The sequence below is a fragment of the Conger conger genome, chromosome 18 (assembly GCF_963514075.1).
Source record: "Conger conger chromosome 18, fConCon1.1, whole genome shotgun sequence".
Classification (NCBI taxonomy): Eukaryota; Metazoa; Chordata; class Actinopteri; order Anguilliformes; family Congridae; genus Conger; species Conger conger.
The window spans coordinates 1,072,622-1,096,438 of NC_083777.1; the positions used below are offsets into that span (position 1 = coordinate 1,072,622).

At 42.3% G+C, this 23,817-nt stretch overlaps 1 protein-coding gene across 2 annotated transcripts; it reads left to right on the forward strand.

The window, feature by feature from the left end:
* Positions 1-1,988: 1,988 nt before the first annotated feature.
* elovl5 (ELOVL fatty acid elongase 5) lies at positions 1,989-23,278 on the forward strand. Of its 2 annotated transcripts, XM_061227882.1 has the most exons (9): positions 1,989-2,141; positions 2,898-2,966; positions 5,920-5,984; positions 7,977-8,164; positions 14,633-14,710; positions 15,412-15,583; positions 18,564-18,688; positions 20,455-20,589; positions 20,830-23,278. In XM_061227882.1, exons 3-9 carry the CDS (start codon positions 5,921-5,923, stop codon positions 20,956-20,958), a joined length of 891 nt encoding a protein of 296 aa, XP_061083866.1. In that variant the 5' UTR covers positions 1,989-2,141; positions 2,898-2,966; position 5,920; the 3' UTR covers positions 20,959-23,278. The 2 variants fall into 2 exon arrangements, with proteins under 2 accessions (XP_061083866.1, XP_061083867.1); XM_061227883.1 differs by lacking the exon at positions 1,989-2,141 and having other exon boundaries at positions 2,156-2,966.
* The last annotated feature ends 539 nt before the right edge of the window (positions 23,279-23,817 follow it).

A 23,817-nucleotide genomic window follows, 5' to 3' on the forward strand; every position in this document is an offset into this window, starting at 1 on the left:
TTTTACATGTTTTTCCGCAAACCTTGCGTTCCGCCTTCTCTCTCTCTCTCTCTCTCTCTCTCTCTCTCTTTCTGTCATCCACTCCCTAATTGTTTCCATTTGTCTATTTACTAAAACTACTAACGCTAGATCAGGATTGGGTAGAAACTAACAAACTAATCATGTGTTCATGTTACCTTACGTTTCTCGTGCATGTCATTTACTAATTTACTAATGCTAGGGCAGGATAGGTTTATTACTAACGATTACTAATCTCCTTGTTAAACTTGTCATCCATCGCACCTGTTTTCCATTTCCTTGCTACGCTCTAACTAATTGTCTGCACCTGTCTACACCCGCATTTATAGCCCAGTCGCGCTACTGTTCACTGCGAAATTGTCTGCCTCTGTTTACCACGCAACGCTTGAGCATTGACTGCTATTGGTTCACGTTAAGAGCCAAGCCTGGTTTACCGACCATCGTTATTGATTTCTGTTTCGTTGACCATTTGTTTCTTGACCACGTCTTCGCCTACCGTTTTGTACTTTTGCCTCGCTGATTGTTTTATGGTTTCGACTTCCGCATCGCCCTCGACTACGACTCTGCCTGCCGTCCGCCTGTACATCTGCCCCGCTGACAGCTCTCCTGCTACCGGACCTCCCTGCACGTTTACCGACTACGAGTTTGCCTCTTCCCTCGGCACCGTGCTTTTTGTTTGTTTATCGTTTGTTTGGCTGGATCTACGTGTATGGACTTTGCTTGTTGTGACTACGCTCCTGGGATTTGTCCCAAATAAAGCCCTTACGGGACTTTATTCAATTATTGTTTCTGAGTCGTGCATTTTGGGTCCAACCCCCACGCACCCGTCTCAGTTTGCACTTTCTACCTGTTGCATGGTGCCCAGTGCAGAGTGGAAGTTCACTCATTTTTAGTTCCAGACATTTATTTTTTGTGTACTCTTAGGTCTACTCTTACCTGTTGTTCAGGCTACTTGTTTAAGCCTGCAGTAAAAAAGAAAATGAAAGTTTGTCTCCTCTAGCTCATTCTATGTTGGCAAAATCAATTATGTAATGTTTGAAAATGAGTCTACAAGTATGGCATCATTAGAACTGTGACTGTTTGATAAGCTTTGAGTCCTCACAACATACATTTATCTACAGGTTTAATAAAACGTTAGGCTACGATTAAAGGGTCGCTGTTGCCAAAATCAACTGACATAACGTTTGAAAAGTAGTCTACAAACATCACAAACTCACGATATAGCCAACTTTTATTGACAGGTTAAAGAAATTATTTTGAGGATCTAGTGTAGCTATGACGCCCAAATAATGAATTTCAGTCCAATGAATCTTGTATCTCAAAACATTTTATTGGTTGCGCAACATTGTGATGGTTACGCACGGTTAATTTTCATGGATTTCGATCCTATAGCATTTATTGAATTGATACAAACATGAAATTGTTTAATAGTACATGTGTTGAAAGTAACTCGAATAACAGATACAACACGCACCCCTAGTTTACCGTTACTTTTGACCCACTCATGTGTTACTTTCGTCCCGCTCAGCAAGGACAAAAGTAACATTCACTTGGTCGGTTCCTGGCCTATTCATGTTAAACTCTTATTTCCAAAAATGAAAACTACAGTTGATAATAGTGAAGGATGTGTACAAGTTGTGTGTCATAAAATATGGGACCAAATGGGATCAAACAAAAAAGCGTTACTTTCGACCTGGATCTCCCCTACGTCCTTACCAGTTAGGGTAAATTCAGACATTTGGGACACTTCTTTGAAAATGCGCAAGACTGTTCAGACTGGTGGTGAGAGCAGACTCTGATGAAACTGTCCCAAATTACCTGACTTCACCCTATAAATGAAACTGCGCCCATGCCTAGGAGTAATTGAGTAAGAAGTGAAAAATTGTGCAATTGTGCCGGTTCTCCCCTACACTACAAGGGAGTACATAATTTATCTGCCTGCGCTACAATCCTACCCACCCACTGTGCTCATCCTATTCTCCCTACTGTCAGACGACTGCGACGCTGTGATTGGTCTCCAATGACGCCAGATGAATGGGGTGATATAGCGGAATCGTTCGACCCCGAGTCGAGAGTCTCCCTGAGAACGGCTGCTAGCACTTTCTAATTCTGCATCTCCGGTGGTGAGCTCCACTTTGCGTTGTGTTCTATCCGGTTTCATTTAAATATATCCTCTTTTGTTTGTACAGAGGAGGCAAGAAACAAAGTTGAACGTCATTTTAAGGGCAGGGATCCCTAAAATGGCATGGGACTGTTAAAATAATTAAGAAACCATAAGAAGTCAGAAAGCAAACTTACGCTGAAACGTCTATGGAGTCTACGTAGTAGGCTCGTTGAACCACGAACTATGGGTGTCATGCATGATAAATATACGATTGCACTTGTCACCATGAAACAAGGAAATTATGAAGAATCGGTCCACACTTTTAGACGCATAAAGTTGAGAGCATCACAGTCCCCGTTTATTTGACGTAGATGACGAGAGCATTTTATCCGGTTAATTTTGGAGATAAGAGCGGAGTAGGCAAAGGTGTATACTATAAGTTACCAACTGAAAAAAATTGCTTTCAGTGATTTAAATTAGCCTAAATTGTGCAGTATGCAATTATCTTCCAAGCTGAAGACTAACGTCATACGGTCATTGCACATTGTTTTTTGTCATGTGATATCTGTAAGTTAAAACGTGTAACAGAATGAGAATTAACCGTCACTGCATTTTTATAACATCATAGATAACACGCAACTGTGGTAGTATTGCGTTACTGTAGCCTACATAATGCTGCAATGATTGGAGTAAAATGTGTCGTCACTGACAGTGAAGTTTAGGGCAATGAGCCGGAGAATTCGAGTGTTTCTGTCTTACGGACCTTTCCACTCAGACGAAAAGTCGAGCAGGTCGTTTCCTCTGGCGGTGGACATCCAAGGTTATTCATCTTCAAAGGGGCAAGGTACGTAATTTCGTTTCCCTTGAAAGAACACTGCAGACATTCTATTTATGTAGCAGAATATAACATTTAATTTATTCCTAGTCTAGACAATTTAGCTAACACATACAGTATTTCAATGACGTCATATGTAGCAACTTTAAGCTAGCTAACTAACTAGCCTCACCTTGGCACAGAAAAGAAGAATACGAATCAAGAGAGCCTGTGTTGTTATTATTATGGTTAGCTACCTCTGTCATGTAGCCTACGTTTGCTCAAATGTGCCAGATGAATAGCACCGGTGCTAGTTTAAGAAGTAACGATCTCGTTAGCAACTAGAATTTCTGTTTAGCTAAACTGTGTAGTGTAGTGGGTACAAAGTTATAGGCTAGTTGCCTCGTTTGGGCGTTGTGGCTGGGCGAACGCAAAATAAGTAGCCTACGGTATGCTACCCCATTAGCTAATCCAGGCAATCTTGACGAACACATTAAGCAATATTTTATTAACGTTATTGTTAAATTAAGCTGACGTTAGCTGCCCTTGCCGTTCATACTACAGTCCAAAATATAAGCTCACCCCCCACAGAGTACTGTGCTATGGACTGAACTACCACATTTCTAACTTTACAGTCAATGATTATAAATTAAACAATTAATTCTTCAGAGGGTATATTTTAACACATGTACCTTATACAATAATTTTAATTTACTTGCAAAATGACATCTATGGATATGTATTACTTCATCTCTTGTCCGCACAGAAATCTGGATTCTTATAAACATTCCTTTATGATGTTTGGTAGAATGTGTTGTTTTTGAATGGGGTCATATATGACCCCAAAGGACATGTCATCATCTAATCATCACATCACTCCAAATTAAGGCAGAAACCAGAAGAACGTGTTATGTATTTATTGAGGATATATTGCTTGACAATGTCAATTTTAAAAGGATCAAACGTATTACCATTAAGATATCAATAAAAGTATATGTTGGTCACTTGAGGGTTGAATGCCATATTGCTGTGGATGGCCGCTTGATCTTTAGACAGAACCCAACCTGTTTAAAAAACCTTTGCAGTTCACATTATCAATCAATTTTATTAAATAATAATCCGACTAATTTGACTAGGTCTGAATAACTGTGTCAAGATTTTTACATTTTATTACAGGAGGCAGTTTAGGTGACCTTCTTCATACCTTTTGTCTATCTGGTAGTGTGGTTCCCAGAACGGCTTAAATACTTTTAACTGTTGTTTCAAAGTGATATAGTCTAACATCAAAAAAATAACTTTTTGATTTACAGTGCAGTCTGTAAGTATTTTCTGGTACAATTGTACAATTTCTGTTCTTTTGCATCTGTATCCAGCATATTGTATTTAAAATTGCTGGCTTTTGTTTATGCTACAGCAGAATACCTAGATCCCATACCCACGGCTGCTCCCTAGCCTGTCCCATACCCACGGCTGCTCCCTAGCCTGTCCCATACCCACGGCTGCTCCCTAGCCTGTCCCATACCCACGGCTGCTCCCTAGCCTGTCCCATACCCACGGCTGCTCCCTAGCCTGTCCCATACCCACGGCTGCTCCCTAGCCTGTCCCATACCCACGGCTGCTCCCTAGCCTGTCCCATACCCACGGCTGCTCCCTATCCTTTTTCAAATTCAGCACGTTATACATTCGTTTCTCCCTTATTTTCTTTTCTTAATGTATTATTTCCCACTTGCAAAACATTTAGCTACATTGAATGACATTTGCCAGTTTCTGTCCATTTCTGGATGCTGTTTAAGTCTTCCTGGCTTACCTAAATCATGAAAGCCATTGTCACAACACAGATCATTATGTTCCCCTTTCTGCTCCACCTTGTGAAATGCATCCCTTCCTCAGTTGCAAGCAGTATTCTGCCCTGCTCCTAATTTTGAACTCCTGTGATGACTAATTCCAAGTAAGGATTACAAAGAGAGGTTAGCCAGTTTTTTTTTTTTTTTTGTCCCAGCCCTCAGGAACTTGTTCACAATTACCCCAAAGTGCCATAACACCCGCCAAGTAAGCTTTATGGCTTCTTGCTGGTTTATCAGCAGACAAATCTCACTTTTATTGGCCACTTTTACTGCTCGTGCAGAGGCACTTCCCTGTTCTGTCGATGTGGAGCTGGAGTGTACTGAAGCGTATGCAGGTTTATAGGTCAAGATCATGTGCACACTGGAAGAAAAGGTCTGATGCTTTGGTCCTTTGCCCAGCAATCATACTGCACATGGGGTGGCAACCATTATAGTACGAACCGTCCCTTTGAGTTTCTAACTCAAGCCATCAAGGCATAGTGGTGCAGGTATTGTCACTTCATCACTCAGCAACTGGTTGTTCTCTGTGATCCTCACACAGCACTAGCAGCTTAACTGTTTAATTTGTGCCTCTTGGACTTTGCGATTTTAGCCTTTGCTTTGTGAGGAAGCAGTCCCATTAGCTTAGTCTTCTTTGCTTAATGGCTGGGAAATCAGGGATTTGTCATGATAAAAAGGTTGTTGGTTGTTGGGCAGGGACACACTGTATCACACACACACCCAGTCACCGTTTCCACCTCTCATAAAGCTTTTGTGATCGGATATTCAACCAAAATCTCAAACATAATATTAACAGTTTCTTCTCCCTCTAACATCCACCCGCCCCACACCTCTCATAAAGCTGATTGTGCACTTGTGATATCTACGGTGAAACAGTTTCAGTTGCACAATGGACGCTGTGCTTATCCGATAATGGCAGGGGGACATGAGTTTATCCTGCCCCTGCAGTTTATCCTGGAGATCAGGGTTTTGTAGAGGGCTGGGAGAGGAGCAGGGTGGTGCTACAGGCCAGGCCGGTGTAGTTGAGCTGGTGAACACCAGGGGGGAGGATGGGCCCCTGTTACCAGGCGATGGCTGAAATGCCACAGGACAGTGCTGGGCTGTGATGAAAGCCTCGCTCTTCTCTCCTCTTTCTCCAGGATGGACATGGAGATGTTTAACCACAGGCTGAATGTGTACATTGACTCCTGGATGGGCCCCAGAGGTAAGCTGTGATGCTGGGTCCCCCAGAGCCCCTGGGTGATTATGCTGCATTCACATGGATCACGGTCGACGGCAGAACCGCATTTCTGGGACGGTTTGGGGAAAAAAAGGCAGGACAGCATGGCTGCAAATGCAATATACGTTGCTATGGCAAATACAATATACGTTGCTATGGTGATGTTCCTCTAATACAGGCAGTTTCCAACATGGATAGAAACCATTTGCCCACTTCCCGTTGTTTTGTTGTGTCGCATCCGGTTTGGAATTCAATGAAAAGTTCAGTCATTTTACAGTGACATTTTGATAGAGTTCTTTGCCGTCCTACACAACGTTTTATTATTATTACACATTTATTTTTGCATATTTATGCAGGGCTCCTTTTCATTCATAGTAAAATTAAGGAAACACAAAGGAAGCATGTATGGTCCTCAGAATGTTTTCTGAACATTTTCAGTGACATTAATATGATCCCATAATGAGCATGCCAGGAGAGCTGCAGGAGTAAAAATGGAAAGAGTAAAGGGCAGAAGAAAATGAAGAATTTGTGCTGTCAGCCTCCTACATTACAACCCACTCTGCATGCCTTTCAAAGTTATGACTTTACCCTTTATAGACTCTGCCCTCTCTCACTGTGCTGTAACTTAACGCCATACATTTACACCTGCCCTTGACTTTTCTAAACAAAATTAGTCCAGAGCATTGATTTTGTCATATGAAGTAATGCAAATGTATGACTTCCAAATGGGTACCTTGTCTGGTAAGCACCTAGCTTTCACCAATAGGGTCACATATTGGATGTTATTTTTGGCCATACAAGCCACACCCTGCCCAGCTGTAGATTCTGTCTCCTCTGAAGTCTCTAATGAGAATCTTGTGCAGGTCAGAACAGAGCTGTGTCCAGTTCTGGGTAAATTCAGATGGAGGTCATAGCCATTTCAGGACTGGCTTCAGGTTTTCAGACCCCTTCAGTTTTGCACACTTTCTTATGTTGTAGATTTAATTTTAAATGCATACGATCTACATCAATCTACACTCAATGACCCATAATGACAAAGCAAAAACATTGCAAATGTATTAAATATCAAGAACGGAAACCTCTCATTTGCATAAGTACATTCAGACCCTTTCCTGTGGCACACCAAATTGTGGTCAGGTGCATCCTTTTTGCGTGAATTATCCTTGAGATGCATGTAACTAATTGCTACTGTACTCACTGTGCTCCCATTGCTGTTGTGCTCCCTGTGTTACTGTGCTCCCTGTGTTACTGTGCTCCATGTGCTCCCTGTGTTACTGTGCTCCCTATGCTACTGTGCTCCCTGTGTTACTGTGCTCCCTGTGCTCTCTGTGTTACTGTGCTCCCTGTAGCTGCTGTGCTCCCAGTGTCACTGTGCCCACTGTGCTCCCAGTGTTACTGTGCTCCCTGTGCTCCCTGTGTTACTGTGCTCCCTGTGCTCATTCCTCTCTGTGTTCATTCCTCTCTGTGTTACTGTGCTCCCTGTGTTACTCTGCTCCCTGTGCTCCCTGTGTTACTGTGCTCCCTGTAGCTACTGTGCTGACTCCTCCTTGTCTGATGCGGCTCACTGTCCCGAGTCGCTGTTCTTCCCTACATGTTTGGACTCTACAAAGGTCATTGTACAATTTAGAAAAATAAAGATTTTACATTTCTTGGACATTTCAACCTTTTTAGTTTGCTTTTTTAGTGGTGATATCAGTAAGCTTTGTATCATATTTTGACTGTTTCCGATACATGGATTAAGCCTTGTCCTAAAAAATACTTCTCCTCAGACTCTGCTCACTCCATGTCTGAAAAGGCTGGAGGGGTCTGCACAGATGAGACTGTGCAGGATGCAGTATTGCAGTGTTGGACGCTAGGACACGCTAGTTGCTGCATGTTGACCCAAAATCTGCTCTTGTAAAGAGAGAACTCGTTCAGTCTTTCCTTCCTAAAGGCTTACGACTGCTGCCATGCTCAGCAATGCTCCATTTGTTCCAGATCCCCGGGTCCGAGGCTGGCTTCTGCTGGACCACTACCCTCCAACACTGGCTCTCACGGTGATGTACCTGCTGATTGTTTGGCTAGGGCCGAAGTACATGAGAACCAGACAGCCCTTCTCCTGCAGACGTGTCCTGGTGGTCTACAACGTGGGGCTGACCCTGCTGTCCCTGTACATGTTCTGTGAGGTAGGTCTTTATCTTTATTAAGGCCTGAAGTGCTGCCAGACATCAGCAGATCCCTGCAGCTGTAAGCTACGTCATGCTAGGTCTTTACCGTCACCCAGTGTTCCAGTATCAGACACAAGATAAGAGCAGGTTGGGACAGACTTGGAAGGCTCTCGTTAAAGTCCACGGGTGCAAGAATATCTGTTGTTTTTTTATTTTTTTTATTTGTATTGGATGGTGCTGTATTGGTGCTGCTCCAATATCTACATTTTGACTCTGTACCAAATTGATACCATGATAAATCACTCATAAGCAGGAAGTTATCATAACAATAAATGCAAACTTATCATACACTCAGTGAGCACTTTATTAGGTATTTATTAGACGTATTTTTTTTAACTTAGTGGTCTCTGCTGCTGTAGCCTACCCATGGAGAGGATTGACGCATTGTGTGTTGAAAGACGCTCTTCTGCACACCACTGTTGTAATGTGTGTTCAGAGATGCTCTTCTGCACACCACTGTTGTGATACATTATTATTTGTTTTGCTGTCATTTGCCTGTCAGCTTCAACCAGTCTGGCCTTTCTCCTCAGACCTCTCTCATTAACAAGGCATTTTTGCCTGCAGAACTGCTGCTCACTGGATGATTTTTTGTTTTGAGCTGTTTTAGCAATCCTGCTAGCTAGCAAATAAAAAATGTATAAACTGCTTAAATATATAATATCTTGAACAAATGGAATGCACATCCGGGTAGTTTATCTGTGCTCACACCTCCAGGTTTGGGCTCGCACTCCAAGTTGGATGCGTGCTCGCTATGTGCACTCTGATGCACACAGTTTGAGACAGCTAGCCTGTGTTTCCTGTGTGTCTCATTGGCTGAGTGTGTGTTTCCTGTGTGTCACTTGAATAGCTGGGCGCCATATTGTACAGACTACTAACCGCTCATTAACATGAAACCGCCCACCACTATGTGGAGTAGAATTAGAAACATGTAAAATTATAGATTTTTCTGTTCACCTTTTTTTCGAAAATGGTCACAACCTAACCTGTAATTTATCATTGTCATAACAAATTTGATGGTCACAAGAGTAGGCAGTTGCGTTTTTCATAGAATCCCAGTGATGAGAGAGAATGAGGGAGAAGATGGAATTTATGGCTAGCCAGAATAAACTGGAAAGATTTCCTGCCTTCACTGAGCAGCAGAGTGTGTTCTGACCACTTCATTGAAGATGGAATCTAGCCAGATCAAACTGATTGATGCCATTGTTGGCAAGTAACTTTAATGTTAGGGTCACATTAGTAAAGCAGGGTAACATTAGCTGGCTAGTTATAGCTAACATTAGCTGGCTGATTAACGTTTGCTAATTTACGTTAACCTTAGCAGAGAGAGAGATCATTATCTTAAATAAGCACACTGGCCACTCTGATAGTAATCTTCACTTGTCGGTCATTTGTAATGTGTTATAATTTGAATCAGCCATCTCTGCTGCATTTATGATATCTTCCCTTTATTTCCAGGCAAACCGAAGTGGCAATTGTCAAGTTGTTATGCCCATGTTGTATGGATCTGATCCATTGATAAGACCATTTTTTCTTCATATTGTCTCCATGATCGTTTATCTAAAGTGTCTTTATATTTCATGTTGGGTCTGGTTGTGATTTGTGATGTTTTGTGTGCACCCCCTGATGGAGGTGAGTATTTCAGCCTGCTGGTGGACCTGTACGATATGGCAGTGGTTCGTTTTCAGTGATGTCATGGAATACTATGAATTTCCTGTGTCTCGTTGGCTCAGTGTGTATTTATGATCCACACCACTAATAATGTGAGGTGGAAAGTCTTGTGAAAGGTGTGATGTTACACCCAGCAATTTATTTTTGGATGTTGCAATGATGGTGCTTTGGGCTTATAGTGTATGAGACAATTACTTTTGTCAGTAATCCTGTCTCTCTTGGGACCTAGGAGGGATTTCTGCTGTAGTGTGTCATTTATCACATAATTCCAGATAGACAAAATCTCAAATGAATCAAAAAGAGCATTTGTGCTTTTCTGCATTTTGGAACATCAGACACCACTTTGCTTCAATCTGGAGTGCATTGCCTTTTAATTTTTACATTTACATTTGTTTGTTTTTTTGGGGTTTCTTTTGGGTGTACATCCCGCCTGCAAATGTGAGATTTCAGGTCCCAGGTCACTGCATGGAACACGTTCAGTGTGGCCATTCTGTCTGTTTCAGGACAGACGTGTACTGTATGATTTTATCACTGTTACCACGTCGGGAACCCGGCTGCACTTTGCGAGGTCACACTGGGTCTCTTGATGATTGGGAGAGCATTTTTACAAGCTCAGCGTTCTGTCCAAACCTCCTACTAAAATAACCATTATTAATATAATAATACAAAATAATCATTACCACATGGAAAATTGTGACCGGTCTCTCTTTAAATTGCGAGTAATGTTGGAAAAGGATTAATTCAGGGGTACAAACAACTGTACTCAACCACCCCAACTACAAAGAAAATTAAACCTCCATTACCAGCTGGCTCCTGTTGTGTGATTAGTCAGGAGGTCATGGATTTGATTTTCAGAAAAAAATAATCTCTTGAAATGGAACAGGCATAGTTTGGTCCATAAACCTGTCTGCTACCAACAATCATTCCACGGTCAAAGTCAAAGTTTTTCCCCAGTCTGGTGGTTGATGTGAACATTAACCGAAGTTCCTGACCCGTATCTACATGGTTGTATGCATTGTACTGCTGCCACACAGTAGGCTGATTAGATAATCGCAGGAACAAGTAGGTGTAATAAAGTGCCTGGTGAGTGTATATAAGTCTTCTCACTATTTACGTATCGACAATAGGTTGCAAATTTGCAAATGTTTTATAAAGTTCTTGATGTAGCACCAAAATTGGCTGCAAGTTAAAAACCCGCCCCTTGTTGCTGCACGTGACCAAATACGGCGGTTTTGTTGCTGTCGAAAGCTGATGGTGTGAAGGGGACATAATCACAGTTTTGTGATTATGATCGGTGTGACCCTAGTCCTGAGTTTCCAAATGTAGTCTTTTTTATCCGCGGGCGGGACATGATAATCTGTTTTGAAAGTAGAATTTGTGGAAAGCAGATCAGTTCACAGTCTGTAACAGAAACATGTCTGAACAAGGCCCCTGTTGAGGCGCTGCTGGCACGTGAAAGACACAGCTGCACTACAATAAACAAAAGGGACGCAGTTTAACGGTTTGTGCAGAAACAGGTCCTGGGTCTGCTGGCTGTGAGGCCGAGATGCTTGATGCTTGCATACCTCGGAATTCCATAGATGATTTGCCTTTTTCTTGGTAGGGGATTGGTTTAGGTCTGTCTCTACACAAAGGTACCAATGTGTCCTTCCCTCATAACTGTGCCTCTGCCCCCTTCCAGATTTCCTCCATTATTGCTTATTTGACACACTGAATAGAAACAAAATGTAACATGAGACAATGGGAACCTGAGTAAGCACTATATATTTTTCAATCATAGCGCTTTAGTAGCTCTGCATATCACCTTCAGATTTTGCATACTTGTGGTAATTAGTTTTTTCCAGGAAATATATAGTTTTACCTGTTTTACATTTGCAACTCAATATTTCATTGCAAATTCTCCTACGTTTGCATTTTTACCTAGGTTTATTTTATTTGTGGCATAAATTATGAAAATAAACTAAATTTGTTTTGTACGTGGTCCAATTATCTAGCTTCACTTAAACCAAGTGTGATGGACACATCAGTAATAATGCCTGAAACAGATGAAAAAATTGAGGAGGGTTGTGTCAGATCTGCAAAAAGGGTTAATGATGATCCAAATAGTTTATTTTGGTATTTGGGCTATTGTTTGGCCTATATATGTTTTTTTTCCTTATTTCTCAGCCTCACAATAGCTTCCTTGACTTTCATTGGCACAACTCTGGTCCTCATGTCCCACACACACCAATAACAGACCACAAAATCGTAGAATCAAGTCTAGATACTGAAAGCTTTAACATACCTGCAATAAGGAAGTGATTGCTCACATTTGTCCCAGATATTTTGGTACCCTGAAATGGGGGGAATCTGCTATGAAAAGTGCTGAAACCAAAATGTATAAAAACACTCTGTAATGGAAGCTGAAAATTTAAAGGCTGCACTTTTACCACATGTGAATTCTTTGATTATAAACTGTGGTGTATAGACCCAAGAAAAAGATGTATTTGTCCCAAGATTTATGGAGCTCACTGTATGTCTGTCAAAGTTGAATTTGAGAAAAAAATTGAACTTTTACCACATGTTCAGCCAACTGTCTACTTCAGTTCATCTGAGTTCATCTGAGTTCATCTTGGTATGGCAGCAATATCACAGCACTAGATTATTCCAGTCAGCTAACCTGTGAAGGGTTTATTTGCATAGTAAGCATGTCGGTCAAGCTCTGGAGGTCAGGCTCTGTAAGTACAATCACCAAGGGCTGTTTCAGAGACTGAGAAGGCATGAGATTCTCCATTATAGAAACCCTGTGGGATGAACTGAAACCCTGCGAGGAGTCTACTGGACCACGCATGGGCTACCATGTTCTGCATGTGACCACACGATTGTTGTCAGTCAATATAACCAACATCATCAGAAGGTGTGGGACTCTGTGAATATTAGGCATATTAATATTATTATGTCCCAGGTTCTCTTCTGTCCTTGATTATCTGGGACCCGTAATTTTTATTAGGAGAAATAAACAGTAGAACAAGTTTTGAATGAGTTGGTGATTTTAGTTTTTGTTACATTTTTAAGTATATTCTGGGTGTACCATGAATAATTCCTCATATTGCTCTCATATTGCATAGGTTTCATATTCACATTCCAGAATGATTTCTTCTATTGTGGGAACTTTCTGCTGAAGCTCACCAGCATTCTCTTGTTTGAGAGAAAATAAGACAGCAGTACATGTCTAGTCTACGTTTACTGACTGATCAGCTTCTGTTTTCTCTTCAAACCTGTTAGCCAACCTTTCTGCATAGACACACATGGAGGGCAGAATAGTTTCTGTATGTTTGAGTTGTTACCTGTTGCGTCTTGTTTTGTGAGTACCTGTCTCACGGTGTGGTACTTTTATGTTAATTTCATTTCCATTACTGTTCAGTCCTTTTCCCTGAACATGAGCAGAGCCTTATAATGTAATATAAATATATGATTGCAATGAAATGGAGCACAGGCCAGTGAAGGAATCCACAAGACCGGTGTGCACACAAATGAATGAGTGTATCAATAGGTACAGCCCTGTTCAGCTTGGCTTGAGCATCAAGCAAGCCCAACCATGCACATTGTAAGCACTTTCCAAGCAAGAGCTACCCGATGAGTTTACAAACACAGAGACATGAGTTAACGATCAAGATTTATGGAGCTCACTGTATGTCTGTCAAAGTTGAATTTGAGAAAAAAATTGAACTTTTACCACATGTTCAGCCAACTGTCTACTTCAGTTCATCTGAGTTCATCTGAGTTCATCTTGGTATGGCAGCAATATCACAGCACTAGATTATTCCAGTCAGCTAACCTGTGAAGGGTTTATTTGCATAGTAAGCATGTCGGTCAAGCTCCGGAGGTCAGGCTCTGTAAGTACAATCACCAAGGGCTGTTTCAGAGACTGAGAAGGCATGAGTTTCTCCATTATAGAAACCCTGTGGGATGAACTGAAACCCTGCGAGAAGTCTACTGGACCACGCATGGGCTACCATGTTCTGCATATCTTTCTGCATCTTTCTGCACAGACACACATGGAGGGCAGAATAGTTTCTGTATGTTTGAGTTGTTACCTGTTGCGTCTTGTTTTGTGAGTACCTGTCTCACGGTGTGGTACTTTTATGTTAATTTCATTTCCATTACTGTTCAGTCCTTTTCCCTGAACATGAGCAGAGCCTTATAATGTAATATAAATATATGATTGCAATGAAATGGAGCACAGGCCAGTGAAGGAATCCACAAGACCGGTGTGCACACAAATGAATGAGTGTATCAATGAGTACAGCCCTGTTCAGCTTGGCTTGAGCATCAAGCAAGCCCAACCATGCACATTGTAAGCACTTTCCAAGCAAGAGCTACCCGATGAGTTTACAAACACAGAGACATGAGTTAACGATCACAGAGACAATTAGTTAACGAGCACAGAGGTGATGCGTTAACGAGCACAGAGACAATGAGTTAACGAGCACAGAGGTGATGCGTTAACGAGCACAGAGACAATGAGTTAACGAGCACAGAGGTGATGAGTTAACGAGCACAGAGACAATGAGTTAACGAGCACAGGGACAATGAGTTAATGAGCACAGAGGTGATGAGTTAACGAGCACAGAGACAATGAGTTAACGAGCACAGGGACAATGAGTTAACGAGCACAGGGACAATGAGTTAACGAGCACAGGGACAATTAGTTAACGAGCACAGAGACAATGAGTTAACGAGCAGAGACGATTCTCAACATCTCCTTTCTCCCTGCAGCTGGTGACTGGTATGTGGCAGGGCAACTACAACTTCCTATGCCAGGACACACACAGCGCTGGAGAGGCTGACACAAGGGTAAGGACAAAATCCACAACCTTTCATTATGCCACATGTCACCCACAAGGAACAGTTAAAGCAGTTAAAGCAATGGCATCTTAAAATAGGTTATACAGATATACAGAACCGTGCAGTTTTAACGCTTTCAAATGGTTTATCCTGTTACCATAGGGAGTGAAAAAAGGAATTACTACAACAAAAAAAACCCACGCCGGCCCATCCCTGATAGTCGATAATGTTCAAACCCGTTCAAACGTTTCGTGCTCAGGCCCTGTGTTGGTACAGTTTTAGTCTGCGGTGTCTGAATGATGATATCCACACTCAAGGTCGTTGCATTGGCTAGCCTGGTGTCAGAACAGTTTAATGTCAGCTGGTGTGTGTACCTTCCTGGCCGATAAGCCACACAGTGCTTTATCAGTGCAGTGTAATCAGGCAGGACTGCCATAGAAAAAGAGGGAAAAAACATCAGGACGTGCAGAAATAATACACTGTCCTGGAGAAATGTGCAAGCTCATGACCGCTTTATATTGGGGGAGTAAACAGCACAGGTGTGCCCTCTGCTGTGCTCTGACTGCAGCTGTTGGACTGAAGGTGACTTCTTACAGCGCATGTGTGTACACCTGGACTGAACCGCTCTGCCCCAGCTGGGGCCGTGCCCAGGGTGGGACCCGAGAGGCCATTTTAAAGCTGAATGTCTCTGCGTTCTTGTGTCTGCTCAGATCATAAATGTCCTCTGGTGGTACTACTTCTCCAAGCTGATCGAGTTCATGGACACCTTTTTCTTCATCCTGCGGAAGAACACTCACCAGATCACCTTCCTGCATGTGTATCACCACGCCACCATGCTCAACATCTGGTGGTTCGTCATGAACTGGGTGCCGTGCGGACACTGTGAGTGCCTCCTGTTTCTGCCGCTGTAGTGTCAGCGAGATGTAGTGTCCAGAGGTATAAAAGACCAATACAGCGGCTTCACAAAGTATTCACACCCTTCACTTTTTCCACCCCTTTTTGCATAGTGTTGTAGAATTAATTTTAAATCAATAGAATTGTCAATCTACACTTAATAACACATAATGACTAAGTGAAAACACAGTATTTGTTTTAATTGATTACAAATCAAAAACTGAAATATCTCATTTACATAAGTATTCAGACCCTTAATTCTGTTCTTTGTTGAAGCCCCTTTCGCAGAAATTGAGTCTTCTTGGGTCAGTTTCTACAAGCTTTGCACACCTGGATTTGGGCAGTTTATCCCATTCTTTCTGGCAGATCCTCTCGATCTCCATCATAGTGGATGGAAAGCATCTGTGAACTGCTATCTTCAGGTCTCTCCACAGATGTTCTATGGGCTTTGGCTGGGCCAGTCCGAGGACAGTCATTTACATTACATTACATTATTGGCATTTGGCAGACGCTCTTATCCAGAGCGACGTACAGTTGATTAGACTAAGCAGGAGACAATCCTCCCCCGGAGCAATGCAGGGTTAAGTGCCTTGCTCAAGGGCCCAACGGCTGTGCAGATCTTATTGTGGCTACACCGGGATTAGAACCACCGACCTTACATGTCCCAGTCATGTACCCTAACCACTACGCTACAGGCCGCCCTACAGTCAGTCTTCACAGATGTTCTATGGGCTTTGGCTGGGCCAGTCCGAGGACAGTCAGTCTTCACAGATGTTCTATGGGCTTTGGCTGGCCCAGTTCGAGACTTGTCTTGAGGCTCCGTCAGCGTTGTCTTGACTATAATTCTCCCTGTCCCTGCCCCTGTCCCTGCCCCTGTCCCTGTCCCTGTCCATGCCCCTCTCCCTCTCCCTCTCCCTGTCCCTGTCCCTGTCCCTGTCCCTGTCCCTGTCCCTGCCCCTGCCCCTGCCCCTGCCCCTGTCCCTGTCCCTGTCGCTGTGAAGCTCCCGTATAGCTGCCACCACCATGCTTCACCGTAGGGATGGTATTAGCTAGGTGATGATCAGTGCCTGGTGTTCACTGTAGGGATGGTATTAGCCAGGTGATGATCAGTGCCTGGTGTTCACTGTAGGGATGGTATTGGCCAGGTGATGATCAGTGCTGGTGTTCACTGTAGGGATGGTATTAGCCAGGTGATGATCAGTGCCTGGTGTTCACTGTAGGGATGGTATTAGCCAGGTGATGATCAGTGCCTGGTGTTCACTGTAGGGATGGTATTAGCCAGGTGATGATCAGTGCTGGTGTTCACCGTAGGGATGGTATTAGCCAGGTGATGATCAGTGCCTGGTGTTCACCATAGGGATGGTATTAGCCAGGTGATGATCAGTGCCTGGTGTTCACTGTAGGGATGGTATTAGCCAGGTGATGATCAGTGCCTGGTGTTCACCATAGGGATGGTATTAGCCAGGTGATGATCAGTGCCTGGTGTTCACTGTAGGGATGGTATTAGCCAGGTGATGATCAGTGCCTGGTGTTCACTGTAGGGATGGTATTAGCCAGGTGATGAGCAGTGCCTGGTGTTCACCGTAGGGATGGTATTAGCCAGGTGATGAGCAGGTGATGAGCAGGGGATGTGCAGTGCTGGTGTTTGCCAGACATAGTGATTGGAGTTCTGCCCGAGGAGTTCAACTTCTGTCTCATCAGACCAGAGAAAGCTTTTCCTCATGCTCATGATCCTCATGCTTTCAGAGTCCTTTAAATGCTGTTTGGCAAACTCCAAGTGGGCTGTCTCATGCATTTAACTCAAGAGAGGCCTACATCATAAAGACCTGATTGATTGAGTGCTGCTGAGATGGTTGTCCTTCTGGCAGGTTCTCCCATTTCTGGGACTTCCAAAGCTCTGTTAAAGTGACCGTTGGGTTCTTGGTCACCTCCCGGACCAAGGCCATTCTTACCCAATTACGCAGAACGGTCTTGGCCGGACGGCCAACTCTAGGAAGAGTCCTGGAGGTTCCAAATTCTTCAATTTCACAATTACTGAGGCCACTCCTGGGAACACTCAAAGCTTTAGAAGTGCTTTATCCCCTTGCCATGATCTATGCCTCGCCACAACTTTATCATGGAGGTCTCCAGAGAGTTCCTTGGACTTCATGGCTTGGTTTGTGTCCTCACATGCAGTGTGAATTGTGGGACCATATAGACACAGGTGTTTGCCTTTCTAAACTATCTCCAATCAATTACATTTGTTAATTATCTTTGAGGTGCGTCTAGACTCCAGTCCTGGTCTGAATGTACTTATGTAAATGAGAGATTTCATTTTTAACACATTTGGAAGAACATACAGTTAAAAAATCTTTTTCACTTTGTCATCATTGGTTATTGAGTGTAGATTGATGTAGATCGTATGCGTTTAAAATTAAATCTACAACATAAGAAAGTGTGCAAAACTGAAGGGGTCTGAAAACCTGAAGCCAGTCCTGAAACGCCTTTTCCCTATGACCTCCATTTGAATTTACCCAGAACTGTATACAGCCCTGTTCTGACCTGCACAAGATTCTCATTAGAGACTTCTGGCCTGGTGTACTGCAGAGAAAGTGATTTTAAAAAAATGGCCCATTCAATTTGTACAGTCCTGTCTGTGTCTGTTCCAATGACGTACAAAACAACATTAATCAGATTATTGTGATTTATCCATGTCTCACATGATTAATTATTCTTCTGGTTTATTTGAACTGGCATGTTCTCATTAAGTAATCACTGAAAGCAGCACAACCTGCAGATAATTAGCTGTAAGGTCATACCACATTGCTGCTTTTCATCAGTATGAATTGAAATTGTGCTCAGTAGGGTAGAAGTAGGATATTGAGATAGTAGAACTGTATGTGTGATTGTGAAGCATAGCTTCACGAGACTGAGATGTGAATTCTAACAGGGGCAGAATCTATTTACTCTCCTGCATTTTACTCTCCAGCATATTTTGGAGCCTCCCTCAACAGCTTCATCCACGTGCTGATGTACTCCTACTACGGCCTGTCTGCCATTCCTGCCCTGCGACCCTACCTCTGGTGGAAGAAGTATATCACTCAGGGTCAGCTGGTGAGTTATCACCTGCAGAGGACTGCAGACTCCTTCTCTTTTCTGTATTGTCATGAACAGACCCTATGCCTGAAAGCAGGACAGCAAATGCCACAGTCTTTGTCCTGGAAATATTGCTGCAGAGCTTTTCTCTCAGGCTGTAAGTAGTAGGGACCGGCCCTGTGAAGCATTGTGCAGAGCAGGTGTTCTCTTGGTTCTGAATAAAGGAGAGGAAAAGGGTGATGAAGGATGTAGAGAGAGAGAAAAGATCAGAGAGGAAAAAACACCTCAACCTCCCTCCATGGTCAGCAGATAACTGTAATAAGTAATACTAGATACAAAAGGAGGGTAATAACACTACACACCCTAATCTCAGCTGTGCATTACATTACATTACTGGCATCTGGCAGATGCTCTTATCCAGGGCGACGTACAGTTGATTAGACTAAGCAGGAGACAATCCTTCCCTGGAGCAATGCAGGGTTAAGGGCCTTGCTCAAGGGCCCAACAGCTGTGCGGATCTTATTGTGGCTACACTGGGATTTGAACCACCGACCTTGCCTGTAGTACCTTAACCACTACGCTACAGGGCCATGTACCTTAACCACTATACTACAGGGTCATGTACCTTAACCACTATGCTACAGGGTCATGTACCTTACCTTAACCACTATGCTACAGGGTCATGTACCTTAACCACTATGCTACAGGGTCATGTACCTTAACCACTACTTTACATGGTCATGTACCTTAACCACTACGTACATTAGTTTACAGTGACAGGACTATCTTTAGAGAACATAATGACCCTGGGGAGGATCCACAAATGTGTGTGTCAATCTGAGATTCTGGACACACATTTGTAAATTTATACCGCACTTCTTCATGAAGTCTTTCAGACTGAGACTCTTACATGTGCAAGTAGTCTACATGTGTAGACATTATGTCATAATGGTCCCCTTAAATAGGTATGAAAAGTGCAGTCATTTCTAAAGGGTGAAACCAAAATGTGTAAAGTGGAGATCCTACCCCCACTACACACCCTAATCTAAGCTATGGAGATCCCACCTCCACTACACACCCTAATCTCAGCTGTGCTGATCCTACCCCCACTACACACCCTAATATCAGCTGTGCTGATCCTACCCCCACTACACACCCTAATCTCAGCTGTGCTGATCCTACCCCCACTACACACCCTAATCTCATCTGTGCTGATCCTACCCCCACTACACACCCTAATCTCAGCTGTGCTGATCCTACCCCCACTACACACCCTAATCTCAGCTGTGCTGATCCTACCCCCACTACACACCCTAATATCAGCTGTGCTGATCCTACCCCCACTACACACCCTAATATCAGCTGTGCTGATCCTACCCCCACTACACACCCTAATCTCAGCTGTGCTGATCCTACCCCCACTACACACCCTAATCTCAGCTGTGCTGATCCTACCTCCATGGTAATGCTTATGGTTGTAAATAATCTATTGAAACAAATTACAATTCATAGCAAACACTGGGTTATAAACTGAAAAACTGTAAAGATACTTATTTTATTTTACTGTTATACTGTCTTTTGCTGTGTGCCATCAAATGTATAGAACAGAATGGCTTTGAGCTGTTGTCAAACATTTCTGTGTTCTTTAAGGCTTGCACTTCATACTTTAACGCGGGGCTATTATTAAACTCTCTAAAGCCATGCTGTCAGTACATCTGAAAACAGTTCTAGAAGTAAACATAACATTCAAAAAAACATATATGCACGGTTTTATACATCTGCAGATCCAGTTTGTGTTGACCATGGCTCAGACAGGCTGTGCTGTGGTCTGGCCCTGTGGTTTCCCGGACGGCTGGCTCTATTTCCAGATCGGCTACATGGTCATACTAATCACACTTTTCTCAAACTTCTACGTACAGGTAAATTACCTTCACTGTGCATTGCTGCATGTCTCTTGTTGCTCAACTGAACGCTGTCAGTCAGTATTACTCTACTTCAGTCAGGCTGCTGTATTTAGATTAAATATGATGGATATGATAGCAGGTATTTTCACCAAATTATGTAACAAGAATTATCACAGGAATTCACTGTCTTATGGCAAGTGGCTATATTGTGTCCTGGCAAATCACTTGTTATTTCTGTTCCTCTCCATGTTTCAGACCTATCAGAAGCAAGGAGCTTTCAGAAGAAGGGAGTATCAGAACGGGTCCACAGAAGCCATGAACGGCTACTCTAACGGGGTCTCGTCCACTGAAGATAAAGCTCATGGGAAACTGAGGGTCGACTAAAGCCTAATACATCCTCTATGCAAGGAATGAAACGCCAACACTGATGCCAGGAGCAACACAAGGGTGTGCCTTGCATCCTTGTGTAGCAAAATTTGCAATCCAGAATGTGTAGTGCAACGTAAACGTGCGCTCCAATTCCACAAGTTTCCGCTAGAGGAGCTAAATATAAACAGGATGTAAAAACTGTTCAACCAACAACTTCACACAAAGAAGTAATCCTTTCCACTCACTCCAGCCAGATTAGCCCAGGCTGCCACCTTGTGGTTTGGCAGTGTAGAAGCTGGTTAAAGCAAGGACTTTGCGTATGTTCCATGTCTGCGTTTGCGTTCCTTGTGTAGAGTATGTAACAGGTTTAAGACAGCACCAACTGCTGTCTGCCTTAGAGTCAAACTTTGCAGTCTTGACACATTCTTAAATATCTGCATACATTTGCTAAGAAAGCCATGTAAAATTTCTTGATAAAAGAGATTAAATTAAGAGTATATTATTATCCAATGTAGACAAAATGCCAAAGCAATTCTAATCTTCAAGAGATTCCTTTAAACCTTTTGCACATCACAACCTGTTTATTATTCATATTGAATTAAAAACCATTATGGTTAAAGTAGAAATATATTTTAAGTAAGCTAAGATTGTATGTGTACTAGTGACCCTTTTATTTGGAGTGTCAACAGCACTGAAAGAGGAGATAATTTAGCCAAAACTTTATTTTTAAAGCAGCTGGGCTTTGTGTTAAGCTGTACCTCGTCAAAAAAACGCACACTCAGTCATAATGCAGCACGGTCTTTAATGCAGAAAGTAAAAAAAGCATACACTCACTAAGCACTTTATTAGGTACACCTGTACACCAGCTTGTTAATGCAGATATTTAATCAGCCAATCATGTGGCAGCAACTATAAGCATGTAGACATGGCTTAGAGGTTCAGCTGTTTTTCAGACTGTTAATGAGAGAGGTCAGAAGAGAAGGGCTAGACAGTAACGAAAATAACCATTACAACAGTGGTATGCAAAAGAGCATCTTTCAACACAACGCGTCAGACCTCTGGAGTGGATAGGCTACAGCAGCAGAAGACCAATAAGTCTAAAAAAATAATAACATAGATAATAATAATAATAATACCTAATAAAGTGCTCACTGAGTGTACATATATAGTACTTCACCGAGCCTGTGCATTAAATACAACACTAAAGCATTTTATTATATATTATTTTTCATTGGGACTGCTAACGCTGTCATTCTGAGGCATGAGACTGCCTGTAGTGTTTTACTGCATCTGACGGCTTTTCTCTGCTGCTGCTGTAGCCGTAAGGCTTCCACTGTGTGCAACACAGTTAACCTGTCGTATGGCACTGGCTTCCCCAAAATGCCTAGTAGTAACTATAGCAAAAAAATTATTTTCTATTAATGTAGTTTGTATAAATAAGTATAAATTTTCTTTAGAAAATAGTAACTGTAATCTATACGAATGTTTACATGAAGTGCAGCATAACTTTATGCGCCAGTGAGAATCATGAAAAAATGAGATCGGTTATGTTTTTATTAGGTATCATGAGATTTTAGCACGATGCTTTGTAAGAAGTCCGCTAATGTTCTTAATGTACAGATTGATAGCACTTAATGTATATTGCCAGAGTATGGGCTTAAATTGATTGGGAATGTTGATTCTGAGAGAACAAAGTGTGGATGAATCTTAATGTTGTGAACTTTGACTGAATCTGAACCTTCACTCAGGAGAACTGGGTCCATGCCAAGTACAGCTAAACCCATATTCAGGGCTGTGATAAGGGTTGAGTTAGTTCCCAAGTGTCACAATGATTGAAATAAATTGCTTTTAGAAATGTTAAGGTATAAATGAAATGTTTAAAAACATTTTTAATTATATTTATAAAATTGGGGTTTGACATTGCAGAGCCATTATTTATGATTATTATGAGGAGGATTATGCTTTTTTTAGTATGACAGTTGTAGATTGATTGATCATGTGTTTTGGTTGTTTCTGGTTACTGTTTTGATTAACCCTGGATGAAAACCATTTTATTTTTGTTTTTCTGAACAATAAAAGCATTGAAAAAGGCAGTGACCGTGAGATGGGGGAAGTTCTGGAGTTTCTCTGGCTTGGGGGCCACCTGAAGCCGTCTGTGTGGGAAAGAGTGAAATGGCCCGTCCCTTGCTCCAGCAAATATACACTGAGCTGCACAACGTTTGGGACAGAGACATAGGTTGTGTCCGAAATATGAAGGCAGCATTTTCACAATTTTCACTATTTTGTTTGTCCTTTGTGGTCATGTCCCAAATTAAAGTAATCAAAAATGCATCCATCTAAGGTGCTTTATTTTGGTTGAATTTGAAGGCAGCATCCGATGTACCCATCTGGGTAGGATATCCCATAGGTCTTTGCGATTGCTTCAAAATTCTCACTTCTGTTAAATTAATGGTGGCTCAAAGCAGCGAATCGGAGGCAGCACAGGAGTTTATAAGTGTAGTCATACAATTAACTCGATAATTGTTTGTAGTTATATCTCAAAGGACATTTGTACTGGAATAATCTGTTCAGTGTTCATAAGCTTCTGAGCTTTCCCTGAACTAGCTAGCTAACTTGCTAGTAATCACGTTACTTTCCAATAGAACACGCTAGCATAGAGTTGACTTGGCATAGCCAAAGTCTTTTACTTGTAAAAAGTTTTAAATAAATATTGAACATGATAATCTGGAAAACGTAGCTGACGTAGTTATGTAAAAGTAATGTTATTTTCTCTTCAGGTAAAAAGTGAGGAAACGGGTAACAACAGTAAACACTCGTAACACTGATCTCATATTAAACACACATAACACTGATCTCATATTAAACAACACTGAT